The sequence below is a fragment of the Theobroma cacao genome, chromosome 2, assembly GCF_053813885.1.
Source record: "Theobroma cacao isolate CCN51 chromosome 2, ASM5381388v1, whole genome shotgun sequence".
Taxonomy (NCBI): Eukaryota; Viridiplantae; Streptophyta; class Magnoliopsida; order Malvales; family Malvaceae; genus Theobroma; species Theobroma cacao.
Window position 1 is genome coordinate 8,974,606 of NC_142640.1, and position 13,075 is coordinate 8,987,680.

Sequence of the window (13,075 nt, forward strand, 5' to 3'; positions counted from 1 at the left end):
ACTGGGCCAATAACCGAATCCAAATAGGGTTTTATTTAAACTTTGATCAGTCCGATCCAATTATCCCTTGACATGGAATTTTGGGTTCCACAAAACAATCCATAGTCCATATCTGACCCGAATCACCAGCTGGACTGCCGGCGTCTCCGCTCTCGTTCTCTTACTCAGTCTAGAAGCGTCTTCGTCTTCGTTGCACAGTAAACCTGTAGGCGATGAAGAAGCGGTTGTTGTTGTTGCTTCCGATTTCGATCATTGTACTCACGTCGTTATCAGGCGTTGATGGCGCATCAGACGGAATAGGAGAATGGCAGATCCTAACCAAACAAAACTTCTCTTCTCAGATCCGTCTCCACCCCCGCACCCTCCTCCTCGTCACCGTTCCATGTAAAGTACAAATTAAATCAAATTCATTATTTTTTAAATTCAATTTACGGTTATGAGTATATATAAATAAGTATATATTTTAAAATTTTTAATCACGATTAATACAGGGTGCGGCGAGTCCCGGTCCCTTACGAGGGAAGTGTCCCGGTTAGTGACCGACAAGTCAGAGGAGTTTGACTCTTTAAAATTGATGCTTATTTATAGAAACACGGAGAAAATGTTGGCGGATTCGATTGGCGCTTCGGATGGAGTAACGGTTTTTTACTATGATCATTCCGTATCTTATAAATACCAAGGAAAGCGTCGAGCTAAAAGTATATTAAATTCTATTTATCCTTATATATCAGCTTCACCCGAAGAACTTCCTTTAAAGCGGGTTAATTCTGAAGAGGACTTGAAAGTGTTTCTTGAGTCGACTGATAAAGCGTTAATTTTAACGGAATTTTGTGGTTGGGCTCCTAAGTTACTGGCTAAGATCAAGAATAATGGAACTGGAAATGATTTGACGCCTAAGGTTGCTGGTAGTTTCTGATTACATTTCGTTTCCGGATTAAATTTTAATTAATGAATAGAAATTTTATGTTAGCATAATGTTCCTTATTTATTTATTTATTTTTGGAATACAGGGAATGGAAAATGGGAAGCTGAAATGTGGTGTTGAAAATGGGATTCCTGGAATTCCTTGGATTACTGAGTTTAGCTCGGTAAGTGATAGTGCTTCTTTCCAGGAGAGTGAGAATTTAGAGCTTCGTCTTGGATTGAGCTGTACCTTAAAGGAGTTTAAGCGATTTGATTCATTTTTCACGAAGTTGCTCGCTGTTGCAAGAGAGTACTTAATGCTCCCTGAAGGGCATAGATTTGGGCTGGTTTCTGATAGATCACTGATGTCATCTCTTGGTGTTGAAGACTCTGGTACATGGAAGGCAGTGATTTACTTTAAAGGATGTCCTGGTTGTTCAAAAGTTATCAAAGATGGGGATGAACTCAAGAGTGCTTTTCTGACAGACGATTCAATTGTTCATGAGGTATGATTTTTCTTGCATCCCAGTGCCCAAAAGATTGTGGCAAAAAGACTTGAAATGTTAATAGCAGATTTTATGATTTTTTTATGGTGTTTAGGCTTGATGGGAAAAGAATAGTTTTTGGTTGATTAATGGTTCTAATTGTGTGCCAGTAAAATACATCAAAGCAAGCACAGTTTGTAACTTAATGGCTTTTTTTTAATTATTATGGAATGCTTTTTAACTAAGTATTTGTCAAACTACAGGGGGGATATATGAATTTTGTTAGCAAGAGTGGTATAATTTGTACGCATGTGGCAGAATTGATTTTCATGCACAAGGAGCATATTTTCTACTGCTATTCTTTGCCTATATCCTGTTAATATATATTTAAGTTCCTGATTGATTCTTCTTCTTATATTTAATTTTTTTATAGCTTGTCTTTTCTATATTGATTGTATCTCTTTCTCTTTCTGTCTCTCACATGCACCCATACAATGTAGCTAGAGGTTGATGGGCAAGATCTTCAACTTGCTTTACCTGCAAATAAGCCTTCAGTAATCCTTTTTGTGGATAGATCATCTGACTCATCAGAAAATAGAAGAAAAAGTAGAGAAGCTCTTGATGCGCTTAGAGACGTAGCACTTCACAATCATATGTCAGATCAAATGAGTTCACAAAATACTAACCATCAAGGCAAATCCTCTGTCTTAGCTCATCAAGCACTGAAGGTTACATCTGGACATCCTCGACTACAGCTATCTGAAACTGCTCAAAAGATTAAGTTAAAGGATAAGATGTCATTTATGATTATGAACGAGGGTAAACATGTTACTCTAGATAATATAGCTTCAGATTTGCAAGGTAAATCCTTGCAGGAGATCTTAGCATATCTTCTTGAGAGAAAGAAGGAAGCAAAATTGAGCTCACTTGCAAAAGAGTTAGGCTTTCGTCTTTTGTCGGATGATCTTGATATCAAAACAGACAGGGCATCACCATCACAGACAGAAGGTCAATCTAATGATGTCTCACCTCCGCCACCATCTGAGGAAGGTTCTTTTATTGGTGTTGTTGACCCACACAGTGTACCACACACGGAAAGCAAATCCACCATGCAGCTTGAGGAAAACCCAAAACCAACTGATGTTGAACCTTTTTCTACTTACAATGAAGACAAGGGAACTTATGCTGATACAAGTAAACATTTCATATCTATAGAACCTGACCTACTTTTGGAAGGTCTTGAGCTTGATAGAGCTGGTGATTTGAAGTCCAAAGAGAAAATTTCTTCTGTGATAGACAAGTTAGGGGAACAAGAACTTCAGTTTCAAGGGTTTAAGGGTTCATTTTTCTTATGTGATGATAACTATCGACTACTTAGATCTCTGACTGGTGGGTTTACAATTCCATCCTTGGTTTTAGTTGATCCTATGTCCCAGCAACATTATGTTTTCCCTAGAGATGCAATTTTCAGTTATCTTTCACTTTCTAATTTCCTTCATGGATATCTTAATGGAAGTCTTGTTCCATATCAACACTCTGCACCCATTCTTCACGGCCCCAGGGAGGCTACTTCTCCCCCATTTATTAATCAGGATTTTCATGAAATGGATTCCATTCCTCCAGTTACAATGCGTACTTTGTCCGAGCTTGTTTTTGGGTTTAACCAATCTGACAGTGAAAATGCCGCCCATGCTCGCAATGAGGATGTTGTAGTACTTTTTAGTAGTAATTGGTGTGCCTTTTGCCAGAGAATGGAGTTGGTTGTTCGTGAAGTATATCGGGCCATAAGGGGTTACATGAAAATGTTGAAGGGTGGCTCTGGGAAAGAGCAAGCAGTTTTTAATGCTGGTAAGTGCTTTTGACATTTATATATCTACTTGTCCTTGTTAATTCTTTTATTTTGCTTTTCATATTCAGACCTTAAGGTAAATGTTGGTGTACTCCTTATTGAAATAGTCATATGACCGGTTATCTTGAAGAAGTATTCTTTGTGTAAATTTGCAAATAAGCATGTAAGATGGGGAGCTACATTTGGCTTAGTCTTTGGATGAGAATATTTATTGATTATCCCCGTCTTTGTTTGGTGTTGTGTTATGTTTTGAGCAGCGGTCCTGTTCAGAAAATCTTATGCAACTGGTTCTAGTAGTTGAGTGCAACATGCTTCTCAAGGCCTTTTTGGATCCAACAAATCTTCTTTTCATTTTTTATTTTAGTTATGGGGATAAACTGCCTACTCTGCAGGTACCCTGCTTTATCAACTCATATATAAAATTAAGGAAATCAGTGATATGTGCTATCTGCTATGAAATGCTGCTTCTTGCACAAGAAGTATAAGATTCGCCTATTTGTGCTATTTTTTATTTCTGAACAACCTTTTTCATGCTTGTACAGTAGAAAGAATGTTAAAATGAGAAAAATGTTCGTTAAATATTTGTATCTTGACAAGTTTTATTTTTGTGGCAGACAATTCTATAAATAATATGAAACTTCCACTCATCTACCTGATGGATTGCACGTTGAATGACTGCAGTTTAATCCTAAAATCAGTAAACAAGGTTTGTTTTATATCCATCTTTTGATTCCTCTGCAAAATTTCATAGCCTTTTTTTCCAATCCATCTTTTGCATCAGTAAATTGTTATTTTAGCAATGAACTTAATATATATGATCCCTTGATCAATATCTTTGAGATTTATAGCCTCAAAGAAAAGATTCTGAAGGAAAAATCATTAGGTCTCTAGTACATGGTTTGTTCCAATAGTGCCTATTGCATTCTTCATATCAGTTATCTTTTCTATTTATATTTTATCTTGGGGGGTTCTTTTACATTTTAGCAGAGTGCCTTTTCTTGGCAAAGGGACTTGTTTTATCGGGCCATTGATGAATTATGGCTTAGCTACTGCCAAAGCTTCTTCCTATCATGGCCATGTACTGGCTAGTCTCAATTTTTGGACCACTTAATTCTTAGTAACAACTTTTGAAGCCCTTGTCTGAGGGTTTACTGGGATAAAACAACCCCCTCTTGGACAATTTATTGGTGTTGATGACAAAGAATAAGAGAACTCTAAATCAAAATATTTAAAATTGATTGAAAATCAGTCAAGGGAAGTACCATTAGAATTAAACATTGGATTTTGAGCCTCATAAATCTCCACCCATGCATGATCACCCCTTGTAGCTATTCCTTTGGTACACTGGAAACCAGAGTGAGAGAAGGCATAACCTATTTCACTCTGTCCCCTTCGAGCTCCTAACTAGCTGTGTCCCTAGTGTGCTTTTCAAGTGAGCTCTGGTTAGAGCTTAGGGTGTTACCTTTCCTAGGCCTATTTTCAAGTAACATTGGTTGGATATTCTTGCAAGTTAATGATGCAGCCCATGGCTGAAGTAAGAGCAAAAAGAGAAGAAAAACATCTTGAGACCTAGTAATGCATTCATCTAATCTCTATTAGATCATTGTTGGCACATGCAATGCTGTCTCCCTTGTTCCTTGTGTTTCCACATTCTCAGACCTTATCTACCTTTTCCCTCATTAGCAATTAGCTAGAATTCATTCCCAAGAGTTGCAAACCAGCCATCGGTTTTTTATAGTGATATTTGAGTAAAAGTAAAGCTCTCTCTATATGTTCTGGTACAATTATATGCATCCATTGTTGCAAAAGAAAAACAATTCTTTTGCATAAAAAGCAGAAAATTAATAGTTTGTTGTTTTTACTTACTTTTGTTCCCCCTTTTGATAAACCTGGGCTTTGCAGAGGGAAGTTTATCCTGCTCTGATATTATTCCCAGCTGAAACTGAAACAGCTGTCTCTTACGAAGGAGATATGTCAGTTGCTAATATAATCAAGTTCATAGCTCATCATGGAAGTAATTCTCGTCATGTGTTAAGTGAGAAAGGTAACATCTTGTGAGTACATTTCTTTACTAAATCTTTGAAGGAAACTGATAAACTTTGATGTTTTCATCCTTGCTTTTAACTGTTATTCCTGCACAACCATTCCATTCTCTTCCCATTTTTTTTTTTGTTTTTAAAAAATCTTTCCTGTTAGGGTAAACTTGGTTGCTTCTTTTTGCGCTATATTGTTAATTTTCCTTGATTCTAACTCTCTCTATGGTTCAGCATCTAAAGTAATTTGGTTTACGTATTTATCTACTATCCTTCCTTTATCTTTAGTCTTTGATTTTCTCTAGACTTATTCTTCCGTTTTGTAACTGAATACAATTAACTCATTTCTAGTTGTATTTCTTCTGTCTCGGTTTTTAATGGACTGTCTCTGCCACCTCAACATGAGTGTTATTTTTTCAATTGTTATAGCATACATCATTTCTGGTGCCTGTCATGCTTCCAAAAGGGAATAATAGCAGTAAAGGCACTGTAAGATATCTTGTAAAATAGTTTATAGCATAAAGTTCAATTTTGTTATTGAAAATGAAGAAAGGATTCTTCTAGCACCTTTTGCAATGCTCTTTCTATGCAAATCCAACTCTTGCTGTGGTGAATCCTAAATTTGTTGATGCTGGCTGAAAGCATGTTCTGCTCGTCCATTTAAACTTTAGAAGAATTTATGCAGTCATAAGTATATCCACTTTCTTAACTTTGGAAATGCCATTGCCCCATGGTTTTATTTTTTACTCCATAATAATTTTTTCATTTTCATCTCCTGTGCAATAAACAGAATTGTTTGAGTCCATTTTGCTAGTAGTGCTCGTGTATACTTGTTCATTATGTTGAAAAGCTTTCCTGTATATGTTGAAGCCCTCACATGTGATGTCCTAAATGAGAATTCTAGTCACTGTACCAAGGAAAGCATAATATCTTGTGTATGAAATAGGTGTTTGTTTATCTTTTCCCTGTATAAGAGAAAAATCATACTTTTTTTCTCTGGTTTTGATAGGAATTTTGTGGACCAGCACTGAAGGAGGAGGGAGGAATCAGGATTTATTCAAGGATTCATCTGGAGCTGCAGCTCATGAGGAAGGTCCATCTGCAAAGGACAAATACCATGAAGTTATACTAAAAAACCAGAACCCAAAAAGAGTCGCTAAATACAATGGGCGCAGGTCTAGGTTCCCCATACCTACAGGCTCACTTAAAGCCACATCTAATAAGGTGGTTGTCGGTTCTATCCTTTCGGCCACCGATAAACTTCTCAACGTCATCCCATTTCATAAGTCAAGTATTATCATTGTGAAGGCAGATGAAGACGCTGGATTTCAGGGTTTGATAATTAACAAGCAAATCAGATGGGACTCTCTAAGTGAACTTGATGAAGGCTTAGAGTTCCTGAAAGAGGCTCCTCTGTCTTTTGGAGGCCCAGTTCTAAGACGTGGAATGCCCCTTGTTGCTCTAACTAGGAGCATTAGTGAAACTCAGTATCTAGAAGTCCTTCCAGGCATCTACTTTCTTGACCAATTGGCCACAGTTGCTAAGATTGAAGAGCTAAAGGCCAGAAATCAATCTATAGACGACCACTGGTTTTTCTTTGGATACACGAGTTGGGGCTGGCACCAACTGTTTGATGAGATTAATGAAGGTGCTTGGACCGTAAGCAATGAAGGTAACAGTTTAGATTGGCCATTGAGTTGACCATTTTGCATGTCAGTTTACTTGGAGCAGGAAGCCAAACTTTTCACTTGCAAATATAAGATTTTGTTATTCACTTGTAACTAACGCGAGTATCAAGCAAAAACTTGCAATTCCCATTGGAAATTCTTTTATCAAATTTTGATACAATTGTGTTTTTTTTTTTTTAATTCCTTTGGCAATATAGTAATGCATAGAGCGCTCATAAGTGACTATTAATCATGAAATGCCTTTAGCACAATTTACAGTAGCCATCTTTGAGGTCTTTGTACTTTAAGACCCTACACCCTAGTGCAGTTGTGTAGAGTACTGGGTATAGAAAAGTAATAAATGTAACCAAATAATTCTATAGCTTTTGGCATCAAGAGATATAATATATAAGTAGTTCGTAGCATTAAGCATAGATCAAAGTTCTATTGGTAACACGGTTTAATCAAAACTTGTTCTTCATCAATTTTTTTTATTATTTTAACATAAAAATAGTAAAAAGAATTTTTACATAGATATTAACTATTATAAAAATATCAAAATTAAATTTAGATGTGATATTTAATATACTGTGATTATGTTTCTGCTGTTGATTTTTCATGTTTTATTGTAACCGTCATAATTTTTTATTTCTAAAATTATAAATTATTTGATTAAATGTATCCTTTTTAATTTATTGTAAATTATAAATTTTTTTATAAAAACTTTTAGAACAAAAGAAATAAGAAAAGTACAATAAATTAAATATTTCCATGAAATGTTTTTTTATATCTTTATTATTATTATTTAAGATTTTGATTTTAATTTAACAACAAATAAAAAAAATCTTTAAATGAAAATATTTTAGTATCCTCTCAACATTTTGATAAAATATTATAAATTTTTACTCACCTTAAAATTTCCAAAAAAAATTATCACTTGCAAGTTCTTTTAATCAAACCCCTTTCTCTCTGTTTTTTCTCTTTCCTTTCTTTCTACCCAAAGCAACAAAAACAAAACAAAAAAATGGCAATCTTTAGATGAAGAATTAATAACAATGCTATCAATGGATTTGTAATTCAGCCAGATTGAGTTTTAGAGAATTTGATCTGAACAAACTGCCTTTAGCATTATACCCTGCTAGTTATCTGAAGATCTTCCAATACCAACCATGCCCAAAAAAGAAAAGAAAAGAAAAGAAAAGAAAAATGAGGATAAAAAAGGTGAGATCAGAACTCAGTTAAACTACTGATGAAAAAATCCCATAAACAACAACAGTACTTGACAGCAAAAGAAAAATGGATTTCTACCGAAGAAAGCATTGGCTTCTACCTATAAGGTCAAGCATCAGCGAGGATGTAATTCGCTGATCGTAACCTCATTGACAGATCGTTGTCTTAAATCTGGATTAGAATCTCCGGATTGAGATGGATCAGAATGTACAGCTGAATCAGTTGTCAGATTTTCTTTCGACACAAAAAACGCAGGTCGGGAAGGCGCTGGAGCTGTTATAGAGTAACTATTAAGCATCATAACAATCTCGGACATTGTAGGTCTATCAGCTGCAGCTTCCTGAACACATAACAGTCCGATGTGAATACACTTCATAACTTCAAACTTGGGCCACTGATCGCTGAGGATTGGATCTAATAACTCTAGAGCTGTTCCATTGGTCCAATGTAACCAAGCCTGTAAGAAGTCAAAACCATCCCGGTTCGGATCAGTTTAACAAACAGACCATATAGGAAGAATAACGATGTCTGTCAACGCACTTACCTGACTTTGAAGATTTATTGAACTGCGGAAAGTAGAGTTCTTTCGACCTGTTACTATTTCTAGAACCAAAACGCCAAAGCTATAGACGTCAGACTTGGTTGAAAAGTGTCCATTCTTGGCATACTCCGGTGCCATGTACCCACTACATGCAAACAATTCATTTCTAGCTGTTATTTATACTTTTCAAGTACAAATTTGTTCCCTAATTGGCCAAAATGTGGACTTACTATGTTCCAGCAATCCGATTTGTATTGCCTTGAGTCTGGCTTTCGCCAAATAGTTTTGCTAAACCGAAATCAGATATTTTGGGATTCATGTGCCTATCTAACAAAATATTACTAGCTTTCAGATCCCGGTGAATAATCCTGAGCTGAGAATCTTCATGCAGATAGAGTAGCCCTCTTGCAATCCCAACAACAATTTTGTGTCGTCTTTCCCATTCCAGACTGAACCTTTTGCTCTGATCTATCTCATCCAAGTTTCAATTTCTCATTAGTAGAAAATGGCAATGTCCAATATGAAGCATACGATACAATTCACCAGGAAAGAAATATACCACCAAAGATGATTTAAAACAAGAAGATCAAACATTTTATACCGAATAAAGTTTTGTCCAAGCTTCCATTAGGGAGGTATTCATAGACAAGAAGCTTCTCTTCTTCTTCTAAACAAAAGCCCAACAGCTTTACCAGGTTGCGATGCAACAGTTTAGCAACCATCATTACTTCCGTTTTCAGCTCTTCTAGACCTTGCCTCGAGTTGCTTGACAGCCTTTTCACTGCGATTTCTCTTCCATCAACCAATGTTCCCTGGAGGTGCACACAATGCTTGCTTGTTCAATGATTCAGGTTAACAATATGACGGGTAAAGCCATATAGACTAGATAGAGTGAAGAAAAAAGTACCTTGTAAACTGGGCCGAACCCACCCTGTCCAAGTTTATATTCATCAGAGAAATTTCTTGTTGCATCTTTAAGGGTATCAAGTCCAATCAAGAGAGATTCCATGTTTGTCTCATAATCGTCATGACCATCTGGATATGGACAAGACATAATCTCAGTTTGAATTTATTGTGCATCCATACTTTGAAGGTCAGATTCTTTTCGTCGGTAACAGAATGAGGAGGAGAAAAGCATGGAATTTTACAACCTAATACTTGGCCTGTATATGTGGGTTGAGATTTAGAATCATACAAACTAAGAGTCGATTTTGGCTTTAAGTTACAGTACGTACCAGCTGCTCTTTTCTGGGCCTTTCTCCAAAAGAAGCAGCCGCAGACTATAAGTATCACCAACAACGCAACACTTGCTACAGATGTAACTGCAACAACAACCATGGTTTTCGAAGAGCTTTTCATCCCTGCATAAGAGGAAATATTTGTAACATCATTAGCACTGCGATCCTAGGTATTATATTTTTTAAAATTTCACATGATTAAAGTCTATCCTAACTCACAAATTGATTAAATTAAGGAATTGGAAATAACAAACATTTTAATCAATCCTCTATCAAGGCATGGTGATTGGATACGGATGGATGGTTCGGTCCCTGTTGAATCATGAATCTGAGTTGTTCACCACATATTGGAGTGGTGTCGTCATAAAAAAGTTTCCCTCTTTCCATGAATTTGTTCATAGAAAGAAAACCTTGCCAACATATAACTAACTGATATAAAGAGGTAAAATCACCAAAACTTACCTTGAGAATTGGTTGTATTTGTTGTTGAACCAGGAATTGGTTTGGGCTCAATCGGAGGAGGTGGTGGAGGCAGTATTTGAGAAGTTGGTGGTGATGGTGCCAGAAAGAAGGTATATAACTCAAATCGAAGGTTGCAACTCATTGTGAATATCCGAGCACCTTGCCTTTGATTACAGCACTGTGGTATATAACTGATGATTGCTTGGAGGCAACTCGAGCAGCTATTTTCTGCTAAATCTCTGGTACACTGTACCATACCATATATATCACTGAAATCTGAGTACCTAGTGCTACCAACAGCAAATTTTGAAGTAGTGGATGCAGCAGTGGATGAGAGGTTTCTAAACAAATCTGCCAGCTGACGATCAAAAAGATCTGGGTCAGTTGCATTCCTTGTACTATAAATAGGGAACATCGGAGAGTTACCGGCGGTTGAAAAGAAACGCCAGTCTGAGTACCGCAATGAACAATTGTTATAGCCTATCATAGCTTCTGTCTTGTTGGGACAGAACTGGCTGATTTCTTTAGCTGCGGTATCTACACATGTTTGGCAATCCTCTTTGGAGACATCACCTCTGCACTGAACAAGACCATAAACCTTATCCAAGTCCTGGCCGACTGTGGTAGTATAGAAGCCATTTAAAGAAGCATTTGCTGCAAGTGAACTTAAAGTGGTGTTTACATTTTGCCCATAGATGCTCCTGGTAGTGTAATTACCGGTGCTATCACAAAAGAAAAACCTTCCTTGATCAGCTACGGAGGCATAGATAGAAGAAAGAAGGGAAAAAAATAAGAGTAACAGCAAAGTAACTGTGACAATTGGTTGCATCAGGACTGGTGCTGCTAAAAGGCAGCAGAGAAAGGAGAACAAGCGGTGATTTGCTGATAATAGTCTTGACACAGAGAAGTTTTGCCTGCTTTGAATCTCTTCAAGGAAGAGGCTATTAAGTATTCGCTTTATATCTAGTTCATCAGTTAAAATAGTTTTAGATGATGAATATAAGCTGATTACGCGGTACGCCTAATGTGAATGAGTTGAACTTTAATCAAGAGGAGGTGCAGGAAAGAGACTATATATGATGATCCTGTCTTTATCAGCTTACGACCGTAATTCATGAATTTTTCTTGCTCTGAAACTCTCACATAAGTCCAGCAAGAAAATCCAAAGAGATGATGGTTAGTCCAAATCTGAAGGCACTACTCTAGATCACCCTTACTCCTTATCATTGACAAGACACGAAGAAGTAAGAATAGTGCAATTAGATATTGCCGGCAAGAAATACTAAGTAAAGTGTAATATTTTAAGTTCGTTCAAGTAAAAGAAACAATCATATATATTTTAAAGTACAAAAGAAGACTTATGAATCAGCAACCTGAATTTCCTAACTGAAACCAACACATTTGGGCTACAAACAGGGTTAAACAACTAACTGGCCGGCTTCCAATTTAATTGTAATGAGTAAATTTTGACAGACTCCAAATGAAAATAAACAAACATCATGGTCAACATTCTAGAACCTATCTTTACAGGATTTGAGTTTGAATTTTGAATCTATCAACTCCTCATTAATTATGCTGTCTTACATGAACGATATTAATCTTGGCTTGATTTGAGTTTAAGTTTATTTTTTGTGCATAAAATCATGAATGAGATAGGATAAGAAGTTTTCCTTCAGTCTTATTTTTAGGAGACTGATACTTGCTTAATATCCAAGTTCAAAATCAAACTTTGATCCCAACTACTGCCATATGATGTAAAAGGGCTGAAAGGCTCACTTTAAGGTATACACCAAGCGTTACAAGGAGAAGAAAATTGTTCCCAAAAGTTGCTCTGTTGTAACATGCCTTGTAAGAATTTTCTTTTGCGACCACATTGCGTTAGTTCTCATACTGTCACCAAATCTGCACGGCCTTTTTTACCAAAAAATGAAGCATAAAACCAAGCTGTTTGTGTTGTAGACATTAATTTGGGCCAAAAGCCCAGAAAGCCACAACCTTCATACTGAGAATAAACATTAAGTAGTAGCTACAGGTCCAGATTAAGAAGTTCAGAGAGGGCCTTAGCCTACACGATCAGCGGGCCAACGAAACTACTACTAAGTATTTTGCGCCTTAGGAAAAATTCAAGGATGTGTAAAATCATTATGACTAAAAAAATCCAACACATCAAATAGAAAGGAGTTTGATATTTTTATTTGTGAGAACGATTTTTGAGGTGTTCAGTTCAGTCTTCGATTGGGAAAAATTCCCAATCTAAAAGATCAAACTAACCGAATTGCGACGTGTTAGAAACTTAATATTACATAGGATATTTTTAACTTTATTCAATAATAGTTTTAGATTGTTAGTAATTTTTTAATTTATTTGAACATGTTAAAACTTAAATTTATGTTTATATGTATTGTTTTAAAATTTAATAAAAATATTGTGAAAAATTTTGATTCCTCCAATTAAATATATTAATTTAATATTTGATAAAATAAGTTCAATTATTTCGATTTTCGAAAGTTTAATATGAAACTGACTATTTACGTACCTCTGTTGAATGATTTTTTTACATTTTAGGGTTGAACAATCCAATAGATAAGCGTGGGCTCCCATCGATTATTAACTGGTCGAATTGAATCCACGTATGCGTGGGGAATAATATAGAATAATCAAGCATAA

The 13,075-nt window shown here is 36.1% G+C and overlaps 2 protein-coding genes across 3 annotated transcripts; one reads left to right on the forward strand and one right to left on the reverse strand.

Annotated features, from left to right (window-relative positions):
• Window positions 1–20: 20 nt before the first annotated feature.
• On the forward strand, window positions 21–7,391 carry LOC18608520 (uncharacterized). 2 transcript variants are annotated; one of them, XM_018115741.2, is made up of 7 exons: window positions 21–384; window positions 492–898; window positions 1,011–1,409; window positions 1,889–3,236; window positions 3,852–3,943; window positions 5,140–5,281; window positions 6,280–7,391. In XM_018115741.2, the coding sequence occupies exons 1-7, from the start codon at window positions 213–215 to the stop codon at window positions 6,969–6,971; spliced, it is 3,252 nt and encodes a 1,083-aa protein (XP_017971230.2). In that variant the 5' UTR covers window positions 21–212; the 3' UTR covers window positions 6,972–7,391. The 2 variants fall into 2 exon arrangements, with proteins under 2 accessions (XP_017971230.2, XP_017971231.2); XM_018115742.2 differs by lacking the exon at window positions 21–384 and having other exon boundaries at window positions 765–905.
• A 667-nt stretch (window positions 7,392–8,058) lies between these two features.
• LOC18608521 (cysteine-rich receptor-like protein kinase 6) lies at window positions 8,059–11,396 on the reverse strand. The gene is made up of 7 exons (XM_088803168.1): window positions 10,409–11,396; window positions 9,944–10,069; window positions 9,616–9,743; window positions 9,310–9,520; window positions 8,939–9,176; window positions 8,712–8,853; window positions 8,059–8,624 (listed from the first exon to the last, which is right to left on the reverse strand). The coding sequence occupies exons 1-7, from the start codon at window positions 11,235–11,237 to the stop codon at window positions 8,283–8,285; spliced, it is 2,016 nt and encodes a 671-aa protein (XP_088659294.1). The 5' UTR covers window positions 11,238–11,396; the 3' UTR covers window positions 8,059–8,282.
• Between the last annotated feature and the right edge of the window lie 1,679 nt (window positions 11,397–13,075).

What these genes read in the sequence shown, in the direction of transcription:
- LOC18608520 (XM_018115741.2), top strand. Translation starts at nt 213, where the DNA reads ATGAAGAAGCGGTTGTTGTTGTTGCTTCCGATTTCGATCATTGTACTC. An exon ending in GCAAGCAGTTTTTAATGCTG is followed by an intron (nt 3,237 to 3,851) that starts GTAAGTGCTTTT and finishes TTTTTGTGGCAG; the next exon opens with ACAATTCTATAAATAATATG. An exon ending in TCCTAAAATCAGTAAACAAG is followed by an intron (nt 3,944 to 5,139) that starts GTTTGTTTTATA and finishes TGGGCTTTGCAG; the next exon opens with AGGGAAGTTTATCCTGCTCT.
- LOC18608521 (XM_088803168.1), bottom strand. Translation starts at nt 11,237, where the DNA reads ATGCAACCAATTGTCACAGTTACTTTGCTGTTACTCTTATTTTTTTCC. An exon ending in GGCCCAGAAAAGAGCAGCTG is followed by an intron (nt 9,744 to 9,943) that starts GTACGTACTGTA and finishes GTCCATATCCAG; the next exon opens with ATGGTCATGACGATTATGAG. An exon ending in GGTTCGGCCCAGTTTACAAG is followed by an intron (nt 9,521 to 9,615) that starts GTACTTTTTTCT and finishes GTGCACCTCCAG; the next exon opens with GGAACATTGGTTGATGGAAG.